The 13,652-nt window shown below is 43.6% G+C and overlaps 1 protein-coding gene across 15 annotated transcripts in view; it reads left to right on the forward strand.

Moving 5' to 3' along the window:
- Plekha5 (pleckstrin homology domain containing A5) overlaps nucleotides 1–13,652 on the forward strand; it is a 167,594-nt gene that overhangs the window by 123,208 nt on the left and 30,734 nt on the right. For 9 of the 15 annotated variants that reach the window (XM_026787948.1, XM_005364549.2, XM_026787943.1 and 6 more), the window contains 4 exons: nucleotides 2,055–2,138; nucleotides 5,273–5,392; nucleotides 6,038–6,091; nucleotides 11,885–11,965. In XM_026787948.1, coding sequence (XP_026643749.1) covers nucleotides 2,055–2,138; nucleotides 5,273–5,392; nucleotides 6,038–6,091; nucleotides 11,885–11,965 — 339 coding nt within the window. The remainder of the gene's footprint in view (nucleotides 1–2,054; nucleotides 2,139–5,272; nucleotides 5,393–6,037; nucleotides 6,092–11,884; nucleotides 11,966–13,652) is intronic. The other 6 variants (XM_005364551.2, XM_026787947.1, XM_026787949.1 and 3 more) reach the window with 3 other exon arrangements.

Here is a 13,652-nt window from a genome sequence, read left to right on the forward strand (position 1 = left end):
ATTAAATCTTTTTTTAAAAAATATTTATTTATTTATTTATTATGTATATAATATTCTGTCTGCATATATGCCTGCAGGCCATAAGAGGGCATCAGATCTCATTACAGATGGTTGTGGGCCACCATGTGGTTCCCGGGAATTGAACTCAGGACCTTTGGAAGAGCAGGCAGTGCTCTTAACCACTGAGCCATTTCTCCAGCCCCCACAAATTAAATCTTAAAGAAAAACAAAGAAGCTGTTAAGGGCCCGGGTTTGTATGCTGAGAATCAAGCACGGGTCCCTGTATTTTGTGGGAAAGTGCTTTGTCATCGGGCTGTATTCCAGATTCGTAAACCCATGTGGAATCTAAATGTTCATTTGTGGGCTGGAGAGATGGCTCAGAGGTTAAGTGCTCCGGTTGCTCTTCCAGAGGTTCTGAGTCTGTTTCTAGCAAGCACATGGTGACTCACAACCATCTTTAATGAGATCTGGTGCCCTCTTCTGGCATGAAGTTATACATGCAGGCAGAACACTGCATACATAATAAAAAAAACAAATAAATAAATCCTTAATAAATTTAAAAAAAGGTTAGTTTGCCTCCCAAAGAAAATGCTCAGTTTGAGTCTTTGCTTCTCACTTTGATGTGCACTAGGAATGTTCTGTGTGCATTCCCGTTTTGTTACGTGTGATAATAGAAAACATGTGTAACAAAAAGTTGATTCAGTAAAATTAAGCTGGGTGTGGTGGTACACACGTGCAGTCCCAGACCCAGGAGGCTGAGGCAGGAAGATCACACGGCTGAGGGTCATTTGGGTTATATGTTGTGAATTCGTCTTTAAAAAAAAAAGATTTAAAAGTGTTTCAAGGTGATTCTTTGTATGTGTGCAAGCCTTTTCAGACAGGATCTCTTACTGACGTGGAACTTTGCCAAGTAGGGTAGGTTAGTCCATGAGCCCCAGGGATCATCTGTCTTCCTTGTCCAGAACTGGGATGTTTTTCCTAAATGTAAGTTCTAGGGATCAAAGCCCTTGCCCTGTTTTTTAGAACAGGTTATGATATACTCCATGGTGACTTCAAACTTGCCATATAATGGAGGGTGACCTGAGTTTCCTATCATCCTGCCCCCACCTGCCAAATTTTAGAATTACAGGCATGAGCCCTTTTCCTGAGCTGTTTCCTTTGTTTTTCAGTTTTTAAGCAGGAAGTCTCATAATCAAGGAGGTTAAGTGAATCTGCTAATTAATTTGTTTTTGTTTTTAAAGACAGGGTCTCTCTGTGTGGCCTTGACTGGCCTACAACTTGCTCTGTAGACCAGGCTGGCCTTGAATTCATAAAGATCCACCTACCTCCTGAGTGCTGTGATGAAAAGGCATGCACTACCACTGCCCAGCCAATATTCTTAATTATGAATATATAAAATCAATTATTTCTCTAGGTATTATTTGCATTAATAGTGCAGAAACCCTAGGGACAAGAGTATGAGAAACCAGCCAAACAGTAAAATTTGCAAAGCTGTCCAGCTGTTTTGCTCTTGCCATTAGGGTCAGTGAGATGGTTGAGCAGGTAAAGATGCTATTTAAGCCTAGCGACCTGCATTCACATAAAGGTGGAAGGACAGAGCCAGTGCCACAGAGCTGTCCTCTGACCTCACGTAAACACATACACAGTAACAATAATAATAAATATAAAATATGTGTCTGTGAGCCCAGGCATGGTGGTTCACGCCCATATGGATAGCACTCGGGGAGGGGAAACTAGCAGGTTAGGAGATCAAGTGTGAGGCCAGCCTGAGGTCCATGAGGTCCTGTCTCAGAACAAACAACAGCAGCACGCACACACGCGCGCACGCGCGCACTCACACAGTCCTGAGAACAGGAGATAGAGTGCTGCTGAGCCAGTTTTCATAGAATCACTCTTTTTATTTGCATCTGTATTTTAGTCAAGTAAGGAGTGTTGGTATGCCTCTCATAAACACTAATGACAGTTGTAATTGGTATTTTGTAATTAAATTTAAGATCATTCATCAATAACATTGAATGTTCCCCACTGTGTTATATGTTGTCTCTGTTTCCTAGCATGCCTATGTACCTGACAGAAGGTCAATGCCAGCTGGCCTGGCCTTAGCGGCTGTTAGTCCCCAGAGCCTCCAAGGCAGAACGGTGAGTGTGATAAGTTTGCTTATCATTTGCCTACTTTATTTGCTGCCCAGAAAGGCATGAAGCTGACATGGCTTCTAAGTGTGAATTCTCAGACGTCACCTGCAGAAGAAAACAGCACTACCTTTGTGATACAGATTGTACAGCGAAGAATGTAGACTCATTTAGTCATGTCAACATCTTTTTTGCCTTCCCCTAAATGCCCAAATAAAGGAGAAAGTTCAAAGTTTACTATTTAACTCTGGGTTTTTGATTTATTGTCCCCTTTATCTTCAAAATAAAAGCCAGGCAGGCATGGTGGTATAGAGAAAAACGGCTGTGAGTTAAGGCCAGCCATGACTTCCTAGCATACAAGACTACTTAGTTGGAGTTTTTGTTGTTGTTGTTTTGTTTTTGATGTTTTGTTTCTTAAAAACCCAAGTAACTTAGTGGTGAGCGCTTGCACAAAATATACTAGACCTGGATTCAAGACCAGCCACCCCTATACCAGTGGTTCTCAACTTGTGGGTCTCGACCCCTTTGGGGTTGCATATCACATATTTACATTATAATGCATAACGGTAACAAAATTACAGTTATGAAGTAGCAATGAAAATATGGTTTAGGTTCCCCTCAAGCATTAGGAAGGTTGAGGACCACTCCTTATACACACACTGACTTTGGAGTGATAATTAGGAGAAGTCCAGCCAGCATCTGTCTGGCCACTTAACAGACGTTCTGATGTCTTTTCCCTGTGCTTTTGTTTTATTCTGAGACCAGGTCTTTATAGAACGTGCAGCCAGCCTGGTCTCGGTCATTGTTCTTGCTTGGCCTCCTCAGTGTTGGGATTATGTGAACATACTGCCTGCCTCACTTGGCTTTTCTGTGAAGTTTAATATAAATCAGCCACTTTAGAGCCAAAACTCCATTGACTTATGTATTTACACAAAGAAAGACTATACATGATGATGGTTCATGCCTTTAATTCCAGCATTCCAGAGGCTAAGGCAGGATTGAGAGTTGGAGGCCAGCCTGGGATACAGGAGGGGAGAATCAGACAAAAAAAACCTCAGCAAGTATATTTTCTATTATTTGAAGTGAGGATCTTTCATATCAGTTACTCAAATTTTAAAAAAAAAAAAAGTGGCTTTTCCTTTGCTTTGGCTTGTTTTTTGTTGTTTTGTTTTTAGGCAAGGTCTTGACCTAGCAGTCTTCCTGATGCAGCCTCTGGAATACTGAGATTACATCACCAACACTGCTGGAATGCTTTTTTGGGCTACTCTATTGTCAATAGATTAGTCCTGTTTGCTTGGGGATTGATGATGATGGTTATCTGAAATTCTCTTCCTACAGTAATCAAAACAAACTCATCTCTTTTTTTACAAATGTCATATTTCATCATACACATTTAGATAATAGGGAAATAGTTCCTGGATTTAAAGTGATTGCCATGTGTTTACTAAAGATGGTGAATATATTTTATTAAAAACCAAAAACTAAGTTGTCGTGGTGGTGCACACCTTAATCCCAGCACTTGGGAGACAGAGGCGGGCTAATCTCACAAAGAAATCCTGTCTCGAAACAAAACAAAATCAAAACAAAACAAAAACAAAAAACCCAAGCACTGTTAAATGCTAGATTGTGGATCAATCAGGCAGAAGCAGGGCTGTCTTGGAGTAACTGCTGGCTGTCTGGTATTTTCTCTTCCACTCTGCTCCCTCTAGTGGCTGTTCAGGATCAGGTTTATTTACCATCACCCCTGCCCTTTTCCAGCCAATAATGCCTCTCTTTTTTTGGCCTCAAAATGTGACTGTGCAGCTACCTTATAGTCTTCTGTCCTTTCGAAAATGCTATCACCGCAGCAACCTCGGTTAGAATCTGAGTCACGGCACCAAAAAAAAAGAGAAAAAAAAAAAAGAAAATGCTATCATTTTAGTCCATACACAAACTAGTTTAGTTTGGATTTTCTGTCAGAAATCAACATGAAGTTTAGAATATTCCAATCTACCAGAGTATAACAGTCCCTTACTCTACCCTCAAGACCTCGAGAGCAGAACATGACGATCAGGGGATAAAGCCTCTCCCAGAGTCATGAAGTCACAAGGTGCCCTTCTGAGTTCAGAGCAAAAACAGATGGGCTTTTATTCCACCCCCCCCCCTTTCTGCAGTTTGAAGTCACAAGCCCTGAACACTGTCGACTGTTAACTATAAAAGCCCGTTGCCTTCTTTCCGTATATGGCCACCTTCCTCTGAGGGGCCAGTGGGAAGGTGTAGTTTACTTCAGTGACGCTGTGCCTGTCAGAAGGCAGTACTGAAACCATGCTGTGGATCTCCAAAAGACCTTCATGGTATAGAAAATGGGGCACAACAGCAAATGAGCTGGGCATGGGCAACGTGGGCTCAGTCACGCCCGGCCTGGGACGTTAGGGGAAGAGCCCCTTTCCCCACCCTCGTGCTCTGCAGATGTGAAGGGGTTCACCCACTGTTTGTTGAAAGCCTTCCTCCTCGGGATTCATAGTAACCACAGGGGAACCAGAGTCTCCTGTTTCCAGAGGGGGTGTGCAGGCTGGGTGCTGGGGGACACTCAGAGCAGTATTTGCTTTCCTGTTTTCCCCCCTAAAAAGTAGGACTGATATTTTAGTCATAAGAATGCTACAGAAGCTCTATTGGCGACATAACCCAAGGTGACTAGCCTCACACACCGAATCTTAGAGTTCGGAAATAACACCCAAGTTTTACATCTCTGAAATGCAATTCTTTTTATTCACTTGTTCTTTGACATGGTGTGGGATGGGCCAGCCTTGTTTTGTTGCTGGAAGTGTCTTAGGTGTGGTGTAAGCATCCTGCTGACATCTTCCATGAGCAGCTTAACGGTTGTTAGCAGTTCTCTGTGCAAAGCGTGATGGTTGGGTTTGTGAAATACTCTGGAGAGTTCTGAAAAAATGCCTGCATCCCCTGTTGTTTTGCTGTAAAGTAACACTATTCCTTCTGTCTCTCTAGATGGCTATGCATTTATGTAGGACCTATCATAGTGCCTAGGCACTATGATGCCAACCGTAAGAGGAAACTTGCCAAGAAATCTTGGTTTAATGTCTGTCACTTAAGACAACAATTAATCTGTTTTCCACTGTTTGGATTCTTAAATTGTACTCCTTCAGCCAGAGGAGCTTACGCTGCTGCTCATAAAGCTGAGACGGCAGCAAGCGGAACTGAGTAGTATCCGGGAGCATACCTTAGCACAGCTCATGCAGCTGAAACTTGAGGCCCACAGCCCAAAGGTCAGCTATGGAGACGTGTGTCGGGCATCATCACTCATCAATGCATCCTGTGTCCTTGGTGTCAAGCATGAGCCTGTACCATCCTCGCAGGGCCATGACAGTCTCCTATTGACCCTTTGAGAATTCAGCTCATTTTCATGGCTGTACAGTCGAGAAAACACAGCTGGTTGGGAGGAGGAAGGAGGGAGCTCAGTGAGGTCTCGAGACAGTGCCGCTGTTCAGTACATACTATGACTTCCACAGCTGATAGGACAGTAAGGTACCGAAAGCCTGTGTTCACACGAAGCCGTAAGCTGAAAATTCATCATAATATTTCTCAGCTCCCACACGTGGTTCCAGCACTCAGGATGTGGTGCAGGAGGATGGGGAAGTTGGAGGCCGGTCTGAAATCTCTCAAAGGGTTAATAGCTTCTTTGTGTGTGAGGAGGGAGGGAGTGTGAAGCTTCTACCTGCTAAAGCCATTGCAAACGTTTTCCTACTTAATAACTCAGTGTCTATAATTTTACACACTTGGTGATGTCATCTGTGCCCTGACAGCATGTTTGTGAAGGTTGTATGCTGTGATGCTACGCTGTTTTGCTCGTTACCAACTGACCTTTTGATGATTTGCTCTTTGTCCCTCTTTCCTTGACCTATGGCTGCTAGAATGAAATTCTTTCACATCATCTTCAGAGGAACACCATATATTTGGATCATCAGGTGGGGTTTGTAGAATTTTCTTACTATCACACCAAGTAGAGCTTAATGATTATAGTACAATTTGTATGGCTACTTAAGGATCTCAACAATAATAATAATAATAGTGTGACTTCTACAAGTGACAGTCAAGAACACTGACCAAAAGCCAAAAGGCATTTGTGAAGGTCATTGGAGGATTCAGAGACCGAGTCACCTAAGATCACGAGCCTGTATGCTCTCTGTTTCTTTCCTTGTATCTCATGACAATGCTGACGAAGTAAGCTTTATCAGAGCTGGGAGCAGCCAGTGAAGGAGCACTGTGAAGGATGTCTCGCTGGGAGATGGAAGGAGCAGTGGTTCTGGATTCTGCATGGAGTTTGCTGGAGGCCGCCGTTAGTTGCCCATGCTGCCTCCTCCCACCATTCAGTCTTTGCCCAGTGTGCAGAGCCTGTTTCACAATGGCCTATGGTTCTCCCCATTGCCTCAGTGGTGGTGACCAAGGGGAGTGACTGCAAGTGAAAGGCATGGTGGCTCATGCCTGATTTCCTGAGCTGCAGACTGAGACCCTATCTCATGAAAAGTATCGGGACCCAGGTTTTAGTGTCTTAGACACTAAGTGGGTCTTGGTATCTTATCAGACATAATTTCTGCTAACAAATGAATTCTTTAATGCAGATCAAGCTAAGCCTTCCTTTGATTTGTCTTAAAATGTATAGATTTGAGTGTTTTACCAAATAAGTTCCTACAGGAAATGTTATAAGACAGGTGTTTACAAATTCAAAGAAAACGGTAAATGCAGCTCTATAGATTCAATATTAAAAAAGATTTTATGCCAAGACAGCCCTTTGTAGACACTTTCAGTCATTTCATTTTAAAGAAGCACACTTTCTTAGCATGTAATTTACATACTTTCCATTAATTTTTCTATGATTTTGCCTATTAGAGTGCTTCAGAAATCAGCATTTTGCTACCCACGTTCAGATCTTCATTGCAGAGCCTGGGCTGATTTTGACAGCAGTATAATAAAGATGCATACCTCACATTCTAAAAATCAACTGTCTTTAAACTTCCTCTGCACTGTAAACTAGCACGCATGACAAGGTAGCCCACGGCCCTGGCACAGCAGTTCAAAGGCAGGAAGATCAAAACTTCATGACTGACTGGCTGTCACAGAAAAGTTTACCCGACTAGTAAATGACCGAGCAAACCATAGATTATCTGAAAACCTGTGGGGTATTATAAAAGTAGCGGAAGCATGAATCAGGTTACCGAGAACCTTTGGGAATAAGCCCAGTGGTTTTCTGTGGCTTATTGGTAATCTCAGTAAAGTCCGTTGTGAAGTTACGGGGACATAACTTTGGGGATTGCCTGACAGAGGAGTCTGCCACACCCACCACTGGTCCGGAGATGCTTTTCAGCCCTGTACCCGGTTCCCAGAATGGCGCAGATGCCATCTCAGGCTTGTGTGCCATCATAGTCTCTAGGCCTGCGGTTATGCCATGCTAGTATCCCGTTGTAGTACAGTGAGATGTGGCCATCTGTGTCTCTGTCAGCAGAGCTGTCAAGGAATTTGCCCTTTCTTGGGTTCTGGAACAGTTACATTAGCTCCACTTTTAAATTTTATAATAAGACTAATTATAAAAATGGATGTTTTGAGTGATACTTTGCCTGTAAGTCTAACTACTTCTGATAATAAACATGTGGCTATTTTTAGATACCAGCTAAGATTTAAAACTTTTATGAACAGAAACTCATCTATATCTAAATGTGTATAACCTTGGGGCTCGGCGGATGGCCCTGTTGGTAAAGTGTTTGTTGGCCATCCCCAGAGCCCAGCATGGGGAACACACTTGTAATCCCAACACTACTGTGGTAGAGACAGGTGGTCCCTGGAGCAGTCTAGCCAGCCAGCCTAGCCAAACCTGCAAGCCTCGGGTCCTTACAGGCTTCAAAAGGTGGGTGGGGTCCCAAGATGGATGATCCTGAGAGAAAACAGTGTTCGCCCCCTAGTTCAGACGCATACACATTCACAAAGGGTTACCTAAAGAAAAAAATACATTGAAAAATTGTTTCTAGTGATGTATTGAAATGAAAATTTTTGAACTGCATTATGCATTGGATGTAACTATAGCTATACAATATGTAAAAATGATTATGATAATTTTAGCTTAGTAGAGTTTCTCATTCAGCTCAAACCTTTGCAGCTGTCTGTCTGGTTCCTGCCAGTAACTTGTTTGAGCTGACCAGGTATGTTATTTTTGCAGGCAGTTTTGGGTGTCTGGGATTTATAGATTGACTCATCGGTTTTATAGAACCGCAGATTAGCAGATCAGAGGAAGAGGCTCTGAGCAAACTGTAAAGTACACACGTTGAGGAGCGTGTTCTGGCTGACTCTCCCTCTCAGCTCCTGCTGGTCCCCACTCCCATTAAGTAGAAGCGATCAATACAGCCTTCCTCTGGCCTTCTGTAGGTGCCACAGCCACCCAAAGGAAAACTTGAATTCATTTAAATTCTATTAATTTCTAACATGATTTGTGAAAATAGAGCCAGAAGATATCCCCTGAGCTATTTCAGAGGTGAAAATGGAGAGAGGCACATTGAGCGCCCAGTCTGAAGAGCTTGCCTCCTGGTCTCAGTAGCTTGAGCGCTGGAACATGACTTCTCGTCGTCTCCTCTGAGGACAGGTGGCTCATGAAATGGGTGTGGTGGTCCATACCCTTACTCCCAGGGCTCAGGAGCTGAAGTGCCAGGGTTGCTGGGAGATGCATATAGTAAGTTGTAGGCCTGCTGGACTACACCCTTAGACCCTGTCTCACAGAATTAAAACATAGAGAACAAGAGCTGTCCAGTTCTGTGCTAGACTTCTCTCTCCTGCTTTCTTCTTTCCTCTGAAATGCACTGTCACAGATTGTTAGACAGCACTGTAGTAAACTACTTGATTTGTATTTTTAGTGCTATTGTTATTTGCTCTCTGGGAATTCCATATTTCACTCATCTCCACTCCCCCAGGCTCCCCACGACACATCTCCCTTCCAGCGCCATGTCCCCCTTCCCATAAACCATTGAGTCAGTGAGCTCGTCTCATTTGGTTCTTCCAACCTCCATTTCCGTTCTAAGAGCAGTGAAGAGAGGGTTTAGATGGTTCTCTTTCCCCCCCCCCCCCAATCTTCCTGCCCCTGCCAACTTTCAGGGAAGACAGTACTAACAGAAGCTAACATATTGGGAATGGTGGTTCAGAGAAGACAGGAAGCAGCAACACAGGCGAGCGCCAGGCAGCAGGGGCTGACGTCAGGAACTAAAACCTTTTACAGTATATCTTCTCAAACAGTATTAAATGCTTAGGAGGTGGCAAGAAAGTCACCTTTAATACTGCTTTCTTCTAAATTTTCTTTTAGATTTTTATTTTAATGTGTATGCTTCACCTGCATGTAGCTAGGCACAACAAGTTTGTGTCTCCAGAAAGCTCTTCTCTTCTTTCCTGCCTAGCTATTGGCCATTCAACTCTTTATTAAACCAATCAGAAGATGCCTTAGGCAGAGACAGGTCTTTACAGTGTACATAAAGACTAACCCACAACAGGAAATGATACCAAGATGAGAGCAGAGTGTGAACAGAAAACAAAAACTGGACTTCTTCCTGTTAAACTTTGACAAATGAGCAGACAGTGGGGAAGTTATACGACTTCACTGGGTAATCGTCCTGGTGAACCAGACAGGAGTTGGCCCCACCCTTTAGTGTCCTAGATCTGAGACTGGCTGCCACTGCCCTGAGGCTGTGTTTGCATACATAAGCACTGGGTGGGTTAAGTACCAGTACTGCTGCAAAGATGAACTGATGAGATGTGGAGAGATGGCTAAGTGGTTAAGAGTACTGGTTGCTCTTCCAGAGGACACCAGTTTGATTCCCAGTACCCAATGTGGCAGCTCACAACTGTCTATAACCCCAGTTCCAGGAAATCTGATGCCTTCTGGATTCTGCATGCACGTGCTGCACAGATATGCATGCATGCAAAACACCTACACACATAAAACAAAATTAATTAAAAGATGTTCTCAGTGAGCTCTCTGGCACAGGCCCAATATTCCCAAAAGTAAACATCTTCGTCTGTGGCTTTTACCTCTGGCAAAAACTCTAAAAGCAAAGAGTAAATAGGATCGCAAGGAGAGTGTGAGTCATTCTGTCCAGGGGCTTTTTGGAACAGACTGCCCCATGCCTGAGTTCTTTTTTTACTTATTTATTATCTATACAACATTCTGCCTCAGTGTATGCCCACGCGCCAGAGGCGGGCGCCAGATCTCATTACAGATGGTTGTGAGCCACCATGTGGTTGCTGGGAATTGAACTCAGGACATCTGGAAGAGCAACCAGTGCTCTTAACCTCTGAGCCATCTCTCCAGCCCCCCCATGGCTGAGTTCTTGTATCTGCAGAGATCCCCAGGTTGCACAGGTGAGTTTCCTGGGAATTGTGTCCATGGGCGAGGGCCCACTGCCCTAAGTAGGCTTTTGGCTCAGAAGTTTACATTATCCTGTGCATTGCGATGTTCTATCATCTATCCTAATATAGAGTCATTAATTGGCTCCATTGATGGAGGAAAAATCCAGCTGCAGCACTGCACCAAGTGAGGCTTTTATGGCCTCTGTAGAACAGGATAGTCATGCGTGGCCATGTTGTGGCCTCTGTAGTACAGGATAGTCATGTGTGGCCATGTTGTGGCCTCTGTAGTACAGGATAAGTCATGTGTGGCCATGTACTCTGCAAATGCTGTGGACGGTGCACTCCTAAACCCTGGGAGAATAATCACAAACACCTGCCTGCTTAGAAATGCTGAAAATTTTGTTAGCCATTTACTCTCCATTTTGGAACGTTTGTCTTTTGGATGCTTTGGCTAACTACAAAGCCCGCTGCATGAAACTGTACTTTTCTAGAAGGTAGAAATATAGCTGGAAATGTCAGTCAGTGTTTTCAGCCTGCCCTGGTAGGAGCTCAGGAGTTACTGAGTCCTTGCTGAATAAGTTTTATTTTAAATGTCCTTGAATGGGGGCCTGGGGAGATGGCTCAGCAGTTAAGAGCACTGACTGCTCTTTCTTGCCATCCTGAGTTCAATTCCCAGCAACCACATTATGACTCACAACCATCTGTAATGAGATCTGGTGCCCTCTTCTGGCATGCAGGGATACATATATACGTGATAATCTTAAGAAAAATTTTAAAGTCCTTAAATGATTCTACGCATATATGATTATACTGTGAGAAAACCCGAGTGTATAAAAATGCCTAGAGTGTATGAAAATGCCTATTAAGACTAATTTTAATAAAATGTGTTATCTAAGTGATAAGAACGTAGGGTATTATAAAATTTTAATATCCTTAGAGAGCTAATTTTTTTCTGACTAGTCTTAAAAAGAACTGGCATTTGGTTTCAGTTTTATTAGTGAATAGAGTTAAACAGTATTGTTTTACTCCTTCTAAATCCACAGATTGTCGCCCTCTAGAAAGTTTATTGTCTTTTTATATTTAATGCTTTGCCATCTAACATATGTGGAAGTGGCTGCTAATTGGCTGTATTGATTAAAGTAGACATGATTTAGCACTGTCGTAGTTAGGCTTATTTTATTACCATTGGTGTATTTTATAGCTTTAGGTGCTTGCTTGAAGTTATTGGTGTGGATTAAGTCTGTGCAACCATGGGGTGGAATGTAAGCCACCGCTGCTAGGAAGATACTAAAGTAGAGGGTATATTTACAGTGTCGTCTTTCAAATCTGCCTGTGCTGTAAACTGACGTTTGCTGTATGCTCCTCCTGATTTGAAATAGATGAAAGAAAATGAACCTATTATCACCATGGTTCACACAATGATTGAGAACTCGGCGCTAAGACCACAACTGTACCAACAAGTAAGGTCTTGGTCAGTGAATGACACTGCATTGTCACCTGCAAAGCCCCTCAGTGACAGCCCTGTCTGTCCTCAGACCTCCTCATAACATCGGTGTCTTCACATTTTGTTTCTGTCTGTCTGAGAAGCCACACTTCATCCATGGGCCCCGAGATGCTGTGGTACCCTGAGCATGGCTTTGCTGAACCCTTGCCGTTGACTACCCCATGTGCCATCTTCCTAAGCCCTTTGTTTACATCCTGTGGTCGATAGATACTTGGAGGTCTGCAGTACACTTAGCTGAAGTTACGAGGTGTCTGTGTGTTAACTCTGAAGGCATTGCAAATGCTTGGCAGGGAGAAAGGTTTGAAAACCTGTTTCCTTTGAAGCACAGCCCTGCAAACCTTTGCAAGTCCAGAGTTCGTTCATTCCACCTGTGCGGGAGGTGGTGATCTGGTTTCTATACTGATGGAGTGGAGCCTAGCCCACGGTTGTAACATAGGAGGGCTGTTGGTTCCCCTGTATTAGCATTCCTGTGCATCCATCCGGGCATTTACTCCCCTTCCTGCTCCTTTCTCGCACATCCCCAGTGTGTCGGGGAGTTGGCAGGCTTTGCCTTAGGAAGCTTGGTAACCTGCAGATCTGCAAAGGAAGTCGCGTTCCTATCCATTGCTTCCACTTATTATTTATCCATGGTCTAAATGTTCCTGGCTCTGTGTTCAACGGCATCAGCTTCTTCCACTTCAGCCCCCTCCAGTTCTCCAGTTCTCTGGGCAATGGCCTGGTAGAGTATTTTTAAACCATAACAAAGAGGAAAGAATTAACTCACATGAAAAATGAATATGGATCCTAATTCAAATGCGAGAAGCACCAGATAAAGGAAGCTTGTGAAAGGCCCAGGTGCCTTGAAGTGTGCTTGTGGGCAGGGCACAGGACTGCTTGATGCCGAGAGGTTAGGCCTCCTCTGGGCCCGGTTTCCAAAATGTTTAAATGGCTGAAAACATCTTTAATTCGCAAGAGATGACCAAAATACTAAATATTTAAAGTTAAGCAGCTTTACTTATAGAAAACGGAAGGGACACCTTACCTTTTAGTGTAACTGTTCACGTGTGTGAACATCAGAGGGCATCTCCAGGCTCCAGCTCAGTTCCCCAGCTCAGAGGCCATCTCTCCACCTCTATAGTTTTGTCCTCCTAAATGCTGGGATGATACTGCCCAGGCCACCAAGCCTGGCTGAGACCACCTTAATTTGCATATTCTCTTAGGTGGCCTCCTGAAAACCCACCTGGACAGCGGGATGTCTCCAAATTGACCAAATAACAAAGATCTAAAGTTCAGTAGTAAACAAGTATCAAATTATTGTTTTATTTTATTATTTTATGTGTGTGGGTGGTTGGCTTGTGTCACATGTGTGCCTAGTGCCTGAGGAGGCCAGAAGAGGGCATCAGAGCCCCTGGAACAGACAGGCTCGAACCCAGATCCTCTGGAAGAGTGGCCAGTAGTGCTGAGCTGAGTCTGCAACTCCTGGGTCAAGATTTTTAAAAATCTTCTGAATTCGTTGGTGGTTCAACACGTGATACTTCCTGTGCTTTGGGCTTTATAAGATGGTGACTACTCGTGAGTTCTGAGGAGGCGGATGAGGCGAGCCAGCAAATGCCTGCGGTGCTGTCCGCATTGTTGGCTGGTTGTTTTTTTTTTTTTTTTTTTTA

This window comes from Microtus ochrogaster, assembly GCF_000317375.1.
Source record: "Microtus ochrogaster isolate Prairie Vole_2 chromosome 14 unlocalized genomic scaffold, MicOch1.0 chr14_random_2, whole genome shotgun sequence".
Lineage (NCBI taxonomy): Eukaryota > Metazoa > Chordata > Mammalia > Rodentia > Cricetidae > Microtus > Microtus ochrogaster.